Source organism: Pezoporus wallicus, unplaced genomic scaffold (genome assembly GCF_028554395.1).
Source record: "Pezoporus wallicus isolate ANWC-B61680 ecotype Strahan unplaced genomic scaffold, APGP_CSIRO_Pwel_v1 contig_2, whole genome shotgun sequence".
In the NCBI taxonomy this organism is placed as follows: Eukaryota; Metazoa; Chordata; class Aves; order Psittaciformes; family Psittacidae; genus Pezoporus; species Pezoporus wallicus.
The window spans coordinates 4801453-4816232 of NW_026639478.1; the positions used below are offsets into that span (position 1 = coordinate 4801453).

At 39.6% G+C, this 14780-nt stretch overlaps 1 protein-coding gene across 1 annotated transcript in view; it reads right to left on the reverse strand.

The window, feature by feature from the left end:
- DOK6 (docking protein 6) overlaps positions 1-3954 on the reverse strand; it is a 236443-nt gene extending 232489 nt beyond the window's left edge. The window contains exon 1 of the mRNA XM_057414770.1: positions 3765-3954. Coding sequence (XP_057270753.1) covers positions 3765-3830 — 66 coding nt within the window. The 5' untranslated portion in view covers positions 3831-3954. The remainder of the gene's footprint in view (positions 1-3764) is intronic.
- Positions 3955-14780: the final 10826 nt, after the last annotated feature.

A 14780-nucleotide genomic window follows, 5' to 3' on the forward strand; every position in this document is an offset into this window, starting at 1 on the left:
AAACTAAATGGTCTAACTGGGTGGATGTCTCTTCCTAGCCTGATAGCTCCATGGCAGAAACCATAATAATCCCAATGGAGGCAGATGTCAGATAACAACAGAGAGGCTGATAAAGCTCCTCATTTCGGCAAGCTGACTATCTGACCCTACATCAAAAGGAGCTACTTTAACAACCTAAAGATATCAGAAAAATGAAGTCTACTTGAACATACTGGACTGTCTGAACACATACAGGAGTCCATTAAGATGCAAATCCAATGGTAGATTTGATGATTATGGTGAAAAGGCTGCAAAATTCTCAATGATCAGGTATCACCTAAAAAAAGTAAGAGCAAACTATCACAGTATCTCTTGCCCTGCAGTCCCATCAAGACTTAAGTCTCATCTTTGACTTCAAATAACCTTTCTGAATAGAATCACTTACTGATAGCAAAATAGCTCTAAGTCCTAACTGTAGCTCAGGCTGAACATCTGTCCATCCTCCATGACTGATGACAGCACTCATGCATACTATTAAAACAATTTGCAGCTATGTGGGAAGTAGGTAGCCAGGGTAACAAATATTTAAAGAAAGGTACAGCTGTAATAAAGCAGAGGTAAATATCTTATACCTTTGGGAGGGAAATCATAAAGAGTTTGCATTTTACAAAGTACAAAATCAATAAAAGGAGGTAATAAGAAGACTTACAACTTGGGATTCTGAAAACAGAATTCTTGGAAAACTAAATTCTACCAGACCAAATTAAAGACTGTTACTGTTGGATTTTTTTTTTTTAAATAAAATTACATGCGCTATCTGATCTTGCTGTATGGTTTTATGTCACACAGATTTACCTGAAACTTAATACGTTGCATTATATTGAAGTATCTTCCATTTGATTCCCAGCCAGTGCTTCCTCAGTCATGAAACAAGACAGAGTAAAAGCTGCACTGGAAGAATTTTAGTAATGAGTTGGCTACCAGCCTAAAGGTTAGAATTACTTTTATTGCCCAAGTCTAGCACCAAAATTGGTATTAGTCACCTCAGCTCTCCAAGTTCTCATCAATCTACTTTTCAGGAGACATCAAAATATACAAAGAATGTATACTACTATGACCAACAAAAAAAAAAACAAACCACAAAAAAAAGCCAAACACCCCCCCTTCCCCCCCCAAAACAGCAATTTCCAGTGTATTAGAATGAAACATAATCAGCAAGAGGTACAATTCTATTTACATATTTCAAGATTATCTTAGCCTTCATTTCCAGAACCCATAGCTCTCCTCTCTCCTTTCAATGTTTTTGGAGGTTAAAAATATTCATTTGTTAACAGACATTTCTATCCCTGAAAACTGCTATATTCACCCACATTATGACAGCTCTAGTGCAATTCATTAAGGTTTGGATTTGGAGACAAACACAAGGGAAAAAAAAACCCCACAAACCTTTAATGTTTCACTTAGTGACTAAAAATTGCATTCATTTAAAAATTCAGTCACAAGAATCCAATTATCTATGGATATATACACACATATTCATACCTTTCAACCATCACACTCATCTGAATTTTGATGCTATTTTCTATAAAACATAATCCATTTTACATTGTACTTAACAGATTTATTCAGATGTGCATCCCTGTATGTCATATTTAAGCGTATATCACCACCTGCCTGGGGCTGTATAGTCTGATTGTTGCCCACACACACACCTCTTCAGTAGGAGAAAATTCTCCATTGATCCTGTCTGAATTGTTTCACTTCTGCTTAGTGTAGAAGTATGATAATCATTCTGACCATGAATAATATCCACTCAAAAAAATGGAGTTATATTTCCACCTCCTCAAAAAAATCAGATTGTCTCAAAATAAAATATCCAAGCTACTTAAGATATGCTGCAATGACATACCACTGTTTCCATAAATTCATTTTCACAACTCAGCAAGTATCATCCAACACTACTGTAATATGAACTCCCCATTTGTTGCATACACACTACACACACAGGTATATAAAAGTATTTGCATACAGAGAGATATGCATAGACATAATTTCACACTTAAATGACTCTGAGATACCTTCAAATACAGATTTGCAGATCAAATAGATTAACCCTGCTTTCAGCTACCAACATCAAGGTGATGGGACACCATCTCACTGCTTTGTGTTGGGCGCATCTAATAACACTGCTGAGCAAACTGATGAGCAAAGATTAAGCAGAGGACTGCTAAACTAAGGCTTAGAAATTGCTTCTTCAGATAGACTAATGATTGACTGATGCATGGAGTGACTCTAGGGATGCAAAATCATTAATAAGAGCATCCATTCTCTTTGAATTCACACCATCTCTCACACATTTGGAGCTGGCGCTATTAAGGGTTGGGACCAAACTCTTCTGTGCTCTTTTGGAATTAACAGCCCTGCTGAGGCACTGAAGTGGTCCAAAGGTCAGTTTATGATTAGTCTCCCACCATCGCGCACACTGTGTCTGCAAGCAAAGCACGGCATCTTGGGGGAAGGGAGAAGAGGGGAGGAGGAGGAGATAAATACTAGCACTGTGATAAACTCGCAGAGCACAACTTGGGAGGATGGGAGATTTCACATGGCCCCTGCTCTGTTAGGTTTTGAGGGAAGCAGGGAGAAGCAGTCCACCTTCCTGGAGGGGAGAGCACGCAGGGACCCAGTACTTCACCTGGAGAAAAAAACACGGGTGAACCCAAAGAACCGCTCCAAGCCCCAGCCAAGTTCAGTTTCTAGCTCACAGTGACCCTGGTCTCTTGGGATTATTGGCAACATCAGCAGCCTCAAGGATTCCAGCTCCCCTGAGTCTTCTCGTTCCCACACACACAAAGGGTAGGAGAAAGTCCGAACTGGTGAGTGCTGGGACTCTCTGAAGTTTAGAAAACACTGGCTCCTGAACGCTCTCTGCTCCGACTTCACTGCCTCTTCAAGGCTCGCTGCGCCCCAGCAAGGAAAGTGCCCGTGGTCAATCTGGTAACACGGTGTTACCTTCGGTCTCACTGAACATCCCAGTGGGTGCAGAAGCCAGCCACCCTCAGCCAAGAGTCGGCCACTAGTTTTGATCACTGCCAGCCTCTTCATCTGCCTTTCAGTCCAAGCAGCTCACACCCCCTTCCCTCCATCCCGGCCGCCCGTTCCGCTACAGGCTCCCCTTCCCCAGCACCCATGCCCTAGGGCACCAGCCCCCTACTCCACTTTTCTTAGTTACTAGTGGGCTGTTCTGGTACCAGCCTCCAATACTTTCAGACCTTGCCCTGATTGAAGACACCCCCTTCCCGAAACGAAAGGTGGATGGATGGAGAATCTGTGCACAAAGTTTTTTACAGATCCTGCCTGAGCCTTCCTCACCCACCCAAGCCCCAGCAGGGCGAGGGGCAGGCGGGGGTAAAGTCGCCCAAGGATAGGGTGTCTGCCCTGGCCTGAGCTGCGGGACTCGGGAGGACGCAGGGATGGGGCGATGCTTTCCGCTGACAGTGACCCTGGAAGGCGCTCGCTAAGAAAGAAGGGAGGAGCGACGCTTTCCCGGAGACGGAGAGGGGCGAAGCCGGCTCTCTCCGATGTGCAATGGCAGCGAATCCCCACCGACCCTCACAGAGACGGGAGCGAAGTCCGAACAGCAGGGGCGGCGGCAGCAGCAGCAGGTCGCCGCTCCCAGCGCTGGCGGCCCCAGGCCGGGGGACCACCGCCCCCAGGGCTGCCTCCCGAGCAGCCAGCGCCTCGCCCCCACCCCGGCCCCCACCCCGGCGAAGGGAGAGCTCACTTACCCCCAGCTTCCTGCTACGGATTTTCACGTAGCCCTGTTTGACTATATCGTTAAAGTTGGAGGCCATAGCCAGCGCTGCCTGCTTCCTCCGCTCCGCTCTTCTCGTCCTCCTTCGCCGCCGCCTCCTCCTCGTCCTCCTCTTCCCCCGGGCCCTCCTGGGTGCCGCCGACCGCCGGCTCCCGAGGCGCCTCTGGCATTCAGGCAGCGGCAGGCGCCGCGCTTCGCTCCGCGCTCTTCCCGCGGCTGCTCCGCCCTGCTCCGCCCCGCTCCGCACCTGGGACTGATTGCGACCGCTCCGCTCTTCCTCCGCCCGCCTGCTCTCTCGCTCCCTTTCCCCGCACCGCCGCCCTGCCCGCCGGCCCAGCCCGGCCCCACTCTACTCCACCCGGCGGCGGCTTCGCTGCTGCCCGCGCCTACGGCCGGGGGAGGCGGGCGGGGCGGCGGGCGGAGCGGAGAGTGGACACCGCCCCCGGCGCCGCCACCGCGGCGCCCGCCTGCAGCGGCGGCTCTGGCCGCTGCCGGGTATCGGGGGCTCCCTGGTGAGCCGGCGCCCGTGTCCCGATACCGGTGGGGTGAGTCCCCGCCGCGCCCGGGCAGGACGCGGAGCTGGGGCGAGATGTTCTCCTCGGGCTCTGCGGTTTTACCCACTTGTCTCCACTCTGACACTGGTGCAGACCCCTTGGGAAACACGGCCCAGGAGGACATCTTTCTGTGTGTGTATCCAGGAAGCCGAGCAGTAGACGCCCATCACCCAACGTTCAAACATTGTGTCAACACAACTAGCTCAATGAAACAAATACCTAAACTACAAAAGCAAAAGAAAAAAAAAAAGCGCACAAGTCTATCTGAACTTGAAAAATGAGGTGGCGCACATGGGCATTCTGCCCTCCGCAGTGATGACTGTGTCTTTAACTACTTAGGCTGCTTCTTGGGGTAGATCTAGCAAAAAAGAATGACTTCTGGAAAACACCAAAACAAAATAGGAAATGTTTAGAAGAGATTAGGAAGAACGAAAATAATTGGAATTGCTTTGTGTTTTCTCTAGTCATATGCAAAACAGGGATGGACAAGAATGAACCTAAATTGCTTGAGAAAGAAAAACTACAAATGTTTAGGATGGACGAGTGAATTTTTCTTGTTCTATAAAATTGTACTTCATAAATGCTTTCAGTGATTATTTTTATTATAAGCTTAATAAAAGCTTCATAAGCTCTTTTCCTAGATGTCTGCTTTCTACTGCACTATTGCCCTGAAGTTTTTTGAATCAGAATTTGCAGCATGCGGTGTGCTACAGACTGGGGCAATGAAACATATTTCTATAGCTGTAAGTTTGTCAGATTCATTCCAGATTTTCAAAATCAATAGACAATATTCTTAGCAAATGGATTATGATGTTTCTTATAATTCAGTTGGTTTTGTGTATCCAAACTTCTGCAAATTAGAGTTTCTCCATAAAACTCTTCTGAACTTACATCTAGAGATTAATCTTGCAGCAAATAGAAAAGTTATAAACTAGAAAACTGATTACAGTGTTTGGGTGATAGAATTGTGAGGAAAAGCTTTGTATCTTCACTCCATATAACTACCTGGACTACTGCTTCCAGGAATCCTCAGCATTGGAAAGACACAGACCTATTAAAGCGGGTCCAGAGGCTGGACACAAAAATGATCAGAGGATGGAGCACTTCTTCCATGGAGAAAGGCTGAGAAAATTTGGGTTATTCAGCTGGATAAAAGAAGGCTCTGGGGAGACCTTATTGTGGTATTTCAATACTTGAAAGGGACCTACAAGAAAGACGGGACAAACATTTAAGCAGGGCGTGTTGCAATAGGACAATGGGTAATGGTTTTAAATGAAAAGAAGGTACATCTAGACTAGGTATAAGGAAGAAATTTTTTACCATCATGGTGGTGAGACAGTGGAACAGGTTCCCCAGAGAGGTGGTAGGTATCCCACCCCCGGAAACAGTCAGGGTCAGACTGGATGGGACTCTGAGCAATCTCATCTAGTTGAAGATGACCTTTACTGCAGGGAGTTGAACTAGATAACTTTTGAAGGTCCCTTCCAACCCAAATCATTCTATGATTCTATATGGGGGAAATGGGAGATAAAAGAGGAAGCTTGCTGTTTCTGATTTCCAAAACACTTAACTGTGCTGAAAGTATTTTTGCTAGTCCACCATAAGCCAGCTATAACATCCTATTTAAAAACAAAACAAACAAAATCTCCAGAATCTTAATATTATCATCTGAAGTCTCTTGCATATTCATTGACTACTGTTGGCTTTACATCCAAGTCTGATGGATATGAAATTATACCAGGTCAAGAAAAATCTCATTCCCAGAATAATATTTTTTATTTTGTTTGTTCTGAATTTTTTGCCATGGTCAGTTACTAAATGAAGCAGATGAAAGCTTACCTGTCCTTTTATTTTCTCAGCTTAATTCCTGTTTATATGATTTTTGGAACATCTGCTAGGAGTAAGATTTCGTATTATTTTTATTCAAGCAAAAACTGCTATATAAGATATATAAGATATGATAATGAAAAGGAATAGAGAAAAATAGACAAAAATACTTATCTTATATCCAGTTGTGGCTTCCTAGGTATTTATACTATATGTTTATAAATACCTAGGTATTTATACATTACTATATAAATGTTAAAAGGATATTTTAACTTCTAACTTTTACTTTGGGCAGAATATTACTTCTTCCATAATTTCTGCTTTAACAACATGTCAAATCATAATATTCTGTAATTTTAGAGAGAAAACTGGGATATGCCTACAAGAAAATTCTTTCAAGGCACCTTACAACATATTAAACATAAGCTTTGTTCAAAATGAAACGAGTGATTGTTTAAGGTACAGAAAGCTCTTGAAGGATCAAAAAGGAGAGGAGCATTTCTTTTCAATTGCCAACCAGAAAAGTACATAATCCTATTCAATTAACTGACAAAAAGACATTTCCCTTACAGGTTAACCCTGAAAGATTTGCAGGTTTGTAGACCTGATTTTGCACACAGTCCCTCCCTCCTTTTCACCATCTCTCAGATACACAGAAATTGACTTGTGGGATCTGAGAAAAATTGTATGTGTTCTCAAATAGCAATAGAACTAATGGTATGATTTTTATTCATTTATTTATCTATTTATTTATTTTTCTATTTAATATTTCTAAGATTGTGCTGTACATTGTATGAAAGAGGCAGCAGTTTCAGAACATCTGACATTCCCAGGCATTTTTCAGTTCTTCAGTCTCTGCAGTAAGAGGTAACGAACAATGCAACAGAACTTGTTCCACCTCCCTAATATGCATGTCTTGTTGTCAGAACTCTACTGTTTGGAGAAATTTCTGCCAGAGAAATTGAAGAAGGTGACATATTTCCAAAGCTAATCAGCCATTTATTCTTGAGTATATTATTTTGCGATATAACATGCATGGAAAATGATTTTGATAGTACAGTTAAGCATATCTCTATTAGTAAGTTTCAATGGCTTTATCTCTATTATTTATTATTGCTTTTGTATATGTCTTTTAAATAAGTGCATGAATTGAATTATTATTATTTATTACCATAAAAATGCAATCAGAGGTAGCAAAATGTGTGTAAAGTGCAAAGCATTTTCATTCTACATTCTACAGAGTGTAAACTAGCCAGCCTGAGCTTATAAGATGATCAGTCTGGCATTTATTTTCAGCTTCTTTAGATAGCAGCAGTCAGAATGATCAAATATTCATTTGCTTATGGGTCCCATGGGCAGCTTGTGGTACAAATACATAGCAAGGCCACTCTGAATCACAGGAAGACAGCCAAACTGTCTTGTTACTTCCCCACAAAAATAGTTTTGTGTTCATAACATATTAATATACTGTATTTGCTGTGAAAAGTCATAATTTATGAAGAAAGATTCCCAAAGCAGTGGCCCCAAATGCTTTATCCTCTTTTTCTACCAACATCTGAGAAAGGTAAATGTTTTCAGAAATTCAACAGGTACCAACTCAACGGAGCCAGAAAGAAGAGGCAGGAAAGACAGTGTGTGAGTCCTTCTGAAGAATACATTGCCATGTACTAATGTCTTATATATTTTGTAAAAGATTATTTCTGATATGTCTGTTGATGTGAAATCATCATTTGGAAAAGGAAATGATTCAGCAGATAATCAAGTCACAAATTATTTCAAGCGGAGAAGTTAATTTCTAATCTACCTAACATAAGTGCAATCAAATCTATTTTGGACAGACAATATGTATTGCCATTTGCCTCTGTCAGAAAGTAATTTATTTAAATGAAATGGTCTTCATCTGTGCTTGCTTGACAAAATGAACAATTTTTGGCAGTATATGTTTTAAATCTGACTTTATATGTTCCCTGTTTACATTCATGAATGATTCTCCAGTGACAGTTATCAGTGTTTAAAGTTTCCAGCCAGTGTAGACTTTCACCACACTTGGAAAGAGGAGCACAGAGAGCTCCCTCTCAGTTTTTAGCAAAGCAAGCTGTTTCTTCCTTTTCTTTCCTGACCAAATATGTGCTGAGTCTAAAGGGAAAACTCTGGTTAAAAGTTCATCAGGGAACTGGCAGTCAGTATTTAATCAAGACATCTGATAAAAACATGTTCTCACATAAAGCTGTTTCCAATCTAAAACAAACAGTAAATTTTATTATGATAATAGAAATTTGCATAGACAATACCAAGAAAGAAACATTACCTAATGCATTATTAATGCCCTGGAAGCCTACCTTCAGCTAGGCTTAGACAATTATTTTGCTCCAGTCCATACATCACATACTAAGTAGAGTCCTTTGTGAACTAGCATGAAACATAAATCACTGAGATAGACAATATTAAAAAACTGTTGTTTTCCATGGGCATTGTAAAAAGCACAACCATTAGTTCCTGCATGAAACTGCATGCATATTTAGTACTGGCTTACTATCCAGAACCATAGTGTGTATTTCATGCCGCAAATACAGAGTAGCGAGATAGGCTGATATCTTACCCTGTTGCTTCTTCCTGTGTCAGAAAGGTAAAAAAAGAAAAAAAAAAAGACCTCTTCTGGTTTTCTGGTTTACAGGGTGATATTTTGTATCTGATTAATCTGGTTTTGGAGATCAGAAAATACTGTCACCTCTGCTTTTCTGTCAGACAGCTAGTGACAGTCAAACCTCTGGTCCTCTGAGACTCTGCTCATTGACACAAATCATAATTTATGCATTCTGTTCTTTGCACCAAAAGAAGAAATACTGTGGGCATGGTTGCGGCCTTGATAACCGTGTTGACAAACTGCTTAATCTTGAAAGATGTGCTGTCTCAGAGGTGGCCCAAGGCACTACTTTCCCCAGATGTCTGCCCTAGTCTGGTTTTAGAGAGCAATGCACTGTAGCAAGGATAGTAGTAGTATATGAATACTGGCTTTATCACAAAGCGCTTAGGCTGATATATTTGACTACGAAGTACAATATCCAAGAGTAAGATACTTCGATTCAGCTTATGGGGAAACAATGTCTGAATTAAGGCAGCTACATATTAGAACACCTGTTCAGTTTTGTCCCATTGCAAAAAAAAAAAAAATACAGAAAAGCTATAAACACAATAATTTTCTGATTGGCTTCTGCCAATTTCTAAACATGAAACATGATGAATACCATGTAAGTGTTCTATTTAAAATACTATGTTTGGCATATTACCTATGATACTCCAATAATCTTCAGGAATAGCTGCAGGAAAATTTAGAGGGAATGAAATCACACTTTGTGTAGAAAGTATTATATTCCATTACAATGATCTTTAAGAACTCAAAGGCTGAAACTTAGCAAAGTACACTGAAGTTTTAGGACAAACTTGAATTCTGATTCTTCAACATTTTCTATCATGGAAAGTCCTGTATTAAAAAAAAAAAAAAAAAAAGAAAAGAAAAAAAAAATCCCACCTATTTTCTACCTTTCTTCATATTTTCCATGGCTATGAATTGTCAAAGTTACAGTTTGACATGTATTGCATTGTACTGTCCAGAGTACCTGGGAGTTGCCAGTGTCTGAAGGGAAGAAATAACAAGAGTTAGGTAGGACAGATTTGTATGTGCAAGAAGACCCTGGAAAATAAGTAGGAAACATCCTTGAGAACATGCTAAGGATCCTTATGAAGCTTGGCACAGCCTAGTGGACAGCTCAGTCTGGTGAGAATAAAACAAATGGAAGGTGGGTAGTAGCTTAGAAATTCTGTGAAGACTGATGTCAGGTGAAGAACAAAGACTGCAGCTACTCCTGTCAGTAAGGGGAGGCAAGTAATGTTCATCTATCACGTATGCAGCATTGCTGTTATCTTCTGGCCAATCCCTATGATCACACTCTGGACTACATACAGTATACGCTTCTTATAGAACCATAGAGTAGTTTGGGTTGGAACGGACCATTAAAAGCCATCTGATCCAACCCCTCTGCAATCAGCAGGAACCTCTTCAACTAGATGAGGTTCCTCAGAAACACATCCGGCCTGGTCTTGAAGGTGTCCAGGTGTTGCAGAAGTTGCAGGTGAGTTGTGGTTACTGAAGCTAGGACATCTAATAGAGGAGAAAAATCACAAACTCTTAGCAGTCTACAGTTCATTGGTTTTGCTCACAAAATGGCTTGTTTAAAATCTAGCTGCACTGTCAGTGCACCAGCTCTTCACACTGCAGCAATCCTGGATACTGAGTGCTTAAGTTTTCTGTGCACTCAAAAACAATATTTATGCCTTCACTAGTTCAAATAGTGGCCATTATGGATACCAGATAATTCATAATATAGAATAACTAACGGTAGTGGAGGATGTAACTGTCCCAAACCCACTGCCTCATCATCATACCTTGCATTATTTACCTTAACACAAAACATACAGAAGCTTTACAGAACTGGCTAAAGCACCTCTTCCAGAAGCATGTACAATCCCACTATTTTATAACCCTTTGCTTGCCGGAGAACATCCTTGAAACACTGTACCCTAAACTGGTGCATGTTCAGCTGTTGTGTGGGTGTATCTGGATTGGTGCTAGGAAAGAGATGTCAAATCTACAGAGATATTCTGTGGTTGCTGTCGGTACCTGTAATTTTCACAGAAGTAGACTGGATTCATATAGTCCCAAACAAAAGTTCGAGCTTGTGGGGAGGTCTAACTTCCATAAACTTTTGGGTAGAGTCCAAGAGCTTGTGGATTATACTGCATCTTTATAAGCCTTGTGACTGTGCATTTGAATCTGGGGAGAAACCCAACACCAATCTATTCAAGTCTGCAGGAATCATGTTTGCAGTCTGCAGTTTGCCTGGGCTGACACTGACTTTTTCTACTTTATATGACCCCAGAGATTCCAGCCTAAGTTCTTTGTGTAGGCAGTTGGGGAGAGGCAGGAGGAAAAAGCTATTTCAGTCCTCAAAGCCATGTGTTTTCCACTGGAAGTGAAGCACGGCGTCATGTCACTGGTTTTAGCGTGTTACCAAGTCATCATTCCTCATCCTCCATTGGTGGTAATATCAGGAGTAGGCAGTAGGTCCACCTTCAGGGAGTGTAGGGTATAAAACATAAATATTCCCCTACTTATCTCCAAACACATATGTATATGATTTCACAACTTAATCTTACCTGAATACCTTTGGAGAATGGTTCAGTATTTACATCACTGACTTTCTGTAGATATTTAGAAGTAATAAAGGTATTATGTATGTAGGTAATTGCCAATCCTTAATCTTTTAAGGTTAATACTTCATACTATTTTTGTAGTTAATGTTTTTTTCATTCTCGTATAGAACAGTTGAAACTACAGCTTGAGAAAATAGAAAATGAATAGACACTTGTTTGAAAAAAAATGAATATATGAACATTTTTCTAGGTGAAATAATTCAAAATAGGCTTTTCAGATGAGACAACTTTTTTCCTTGAAAAATTGCTCTTATTTGAAAACATTTGTGACATTTTAGACTGAATGAGAAAATCTAATATTCATCTCTAAATGTACATGTAAGTACATGTTCACGCATAAATAAATGTAGGGTCCAAAGTGTATCTTAAAGTAGAGCTCTTATCTGTTTTCATGACCTGACAGTGCAATAAAGCTCTTGTATATGTCTATAAAATAGAGTTAAACATTTTTTGAATGTTTAAAAATCACCCAGGAATCCATCAGCATCTGACTTACTTGACTGCTTTTTTTTTTTTATTTTTGTTTTTATAGCTTCAATTTAGTTATACAAATCTGGGCACCTAATTCATTCCTTTGTTCCCAAGACAGTAATATTAAAGGAGTACTTTTGATGAACCCAACCGTTTGGAGCTCTAAATGTTTTTTCTGACAACAGTAATGATTTGATAGAAATTTCTGAGTTAATCATTTGTTACTATCAGATATGTTATTAGTTGACTATCATCTTTTATTAGAAAGTGATGTTAGTATTTGCTCTTGCTGCTTGTGGGTTTTTTATTTATTTTTTTTTCCACAGATGATCCAAGCTTTACCTTTTAAATATGCCTCACTATTTTAATCAGGAGCAAGCATTACTATTCATTTCAAAGATGAGATAATTACCGCTGTTATTCAGTTTCCAGTAAGCATTTTATTTACTGAAAATTGAGATTTTTTTCTTTTTCCTCTGAATCTGCAATTTGTACTTGCATTTTTTTTTAATTGCTCCTTTTCTGGAAGGCATATTTATGTGGGAAACATTTATTAATTAAAAATTTGATACTTTTGTATACCAGCTTGTTAAGTTTAAAAAGAATGCGTAAGTTAATTACAAATAAAATGTTTCTTTCATGCTCAATGAAGGCTATGCCTGTTTGAAATGACAACCAGCATGGTAATGAAGGTTAGGCATCAGCTCAGATTAAAAAGAAGAGGAACTGAAAACAAGGCTTTTGAACTACATCCCTCATGTTCTTTCCCCAGAACACAATAAACAGAAGCAATAGCTAATAATAATAATATACTAATAATGGTAGTAGCAATGATATTATAGGTGATGTTTTCAGAGTCTGGTGAGCAGTAGAGCAACCCTACCTGCAGTTCGATTGCATTACATTGAAGAGATCCCAATTAATACTTCATAGTTTTACTGTTTCAATTTATTACTGATCACATTAAGATTATTAAGGAAAGACACAGCAGAATGACACCTGAGCAGAAATCAAGAGGCAAACTTAACATCCTTTTTCATTAAAATCAAACCAGTTGCTTGTTTACCTTCTCTAACGGAATCCAGGAAAAGTAGGGGTGGTTTGATCCCTAGAAATATCATTTGGGTGAAAGCTTTGAAGAAAAACCTTCAGACTCCTTCAGTGTATCCTTTATAGCTTAATTTTTTTAAGTATTAATTTTCTAAGAATGCTATTTGGTACGTTAGGCTATCAGTTTTACTTGCTGCACACAAAAAGTATTGTATATTAACTGTAGATCAGCTTGGATTGTAATACCTAACTTACTAGTGATACAGCTAAGTTCTTCATTTTTTTTCCAATGAAAAGCCAACAATAATTAAAAATATCTAACAATCAAAACTTTCTAACTTTGCTAAAATACTGTGGTTTGTTGGGTTTCGGTTTTGTTTTTGTTTTTGTTTTTTTCATTTTAAATGTAGCCAACCCATTCGTACTACTCACTACAAGGGAGTCTAGTACAATAGAATAGCTTAAATAGAAAAATAGACCTACAGCAAAATCTCTTCTAATAACCTCAGAGACATCTGAAACTAAATTTTCCCTCCTCTGCAAAATGAAAACTTCTAACTTTGGTTCACAGTAGATAATTACTAAATGCACATTTGGCACACTGTCTTCATCCTAACATCATCCTCATACTGCCACATAGTCCCAACCAATGAAAAAAAAAATGGAAAAAAAAAATCTCTTTTTCACTTGCTCCCTGTTTAAAGGAATCTCAAGGAAGAAGTTTCATTTACTGCCTGCTGATAAAAGTGAAGGTTTTTTAAACTAAGAAGCATGCAAAAAAGTGTCTTGGATGAGACCAATAGAAGCAGCCAAAGATGAAGAAGACACAACACCATAGGGAGCTGGGTCACAGCAGAAGTGTGAGCTACGCAGTCTGTTCTTCTGCATTCCCCTACTGCTATGAAAACAAAACCAATGAAGTTAGGTTTTGGTAATGAAAGCATGCATAATCACATGACATGGGGATGACAGCTGAAAACCACAAAAATATAAAACCTACTTATGTATCATCAAAAAGATGTACGGTTCCGCATGAAGTTAAAAAAAAAACCAAAAAACAAAGAAAGAAAAATGTCACCATTTTAAAATCTTGATGGAGAGATGTGTTTCTCTTTGAGGAGTGAATGACTATGTTTTAACTGCTGGCATTTTTCATTCTAGACCTTCTAAATCAGGCAATGTCTAAAATGTCATATTGTGGCTTTGGATCAAATCTCTAAAAAAGGCAACAGAGGATCTTCTTTGAGTGCTGCTAAAGATCATTTACGATCATGGATATGTGCCACTACCCAGGTATTCAGAAAACCTAAGTGGCAAGCCTCAGAACAACAAGAAAATCAAAGCTTGTATGCATTCATAAACTGGTGTGGGGGGAAGTTTATTCATCCTTTTCCTGTAGAAAGCATAAACAATTTAGGATTTGCAAAGAACTGAATAAGCAGGTCCAACATATGAGCCAATATTTTATTAGTTTTTCTCTGGACATGTATGAAGTTCATCTAATTTACGTATTGTGTAGGCTGTTTTTCTCTTGTTACAATTGCTTTTACGGTTCCTTCAGCTTTTTCCTTCTGTTTACCAGTTATATAATGCTTTTACTATAACTCTGCTGATGAATTTTTAATGATCTATGCATTTAAGTATGGATTTATACATATCTATATATTTGTGTGTATATATATTAATACCTTTGGAACAATCATGTCTTACTAGAGCTCAGCCATACAGCAGCAGGTAAAATATCTCTCTGTTCCACAGTGGTTACAAACCCTGTACTGCACTACCATATCCCCTCCTAGTAAAGCTGGGCAGCTGGA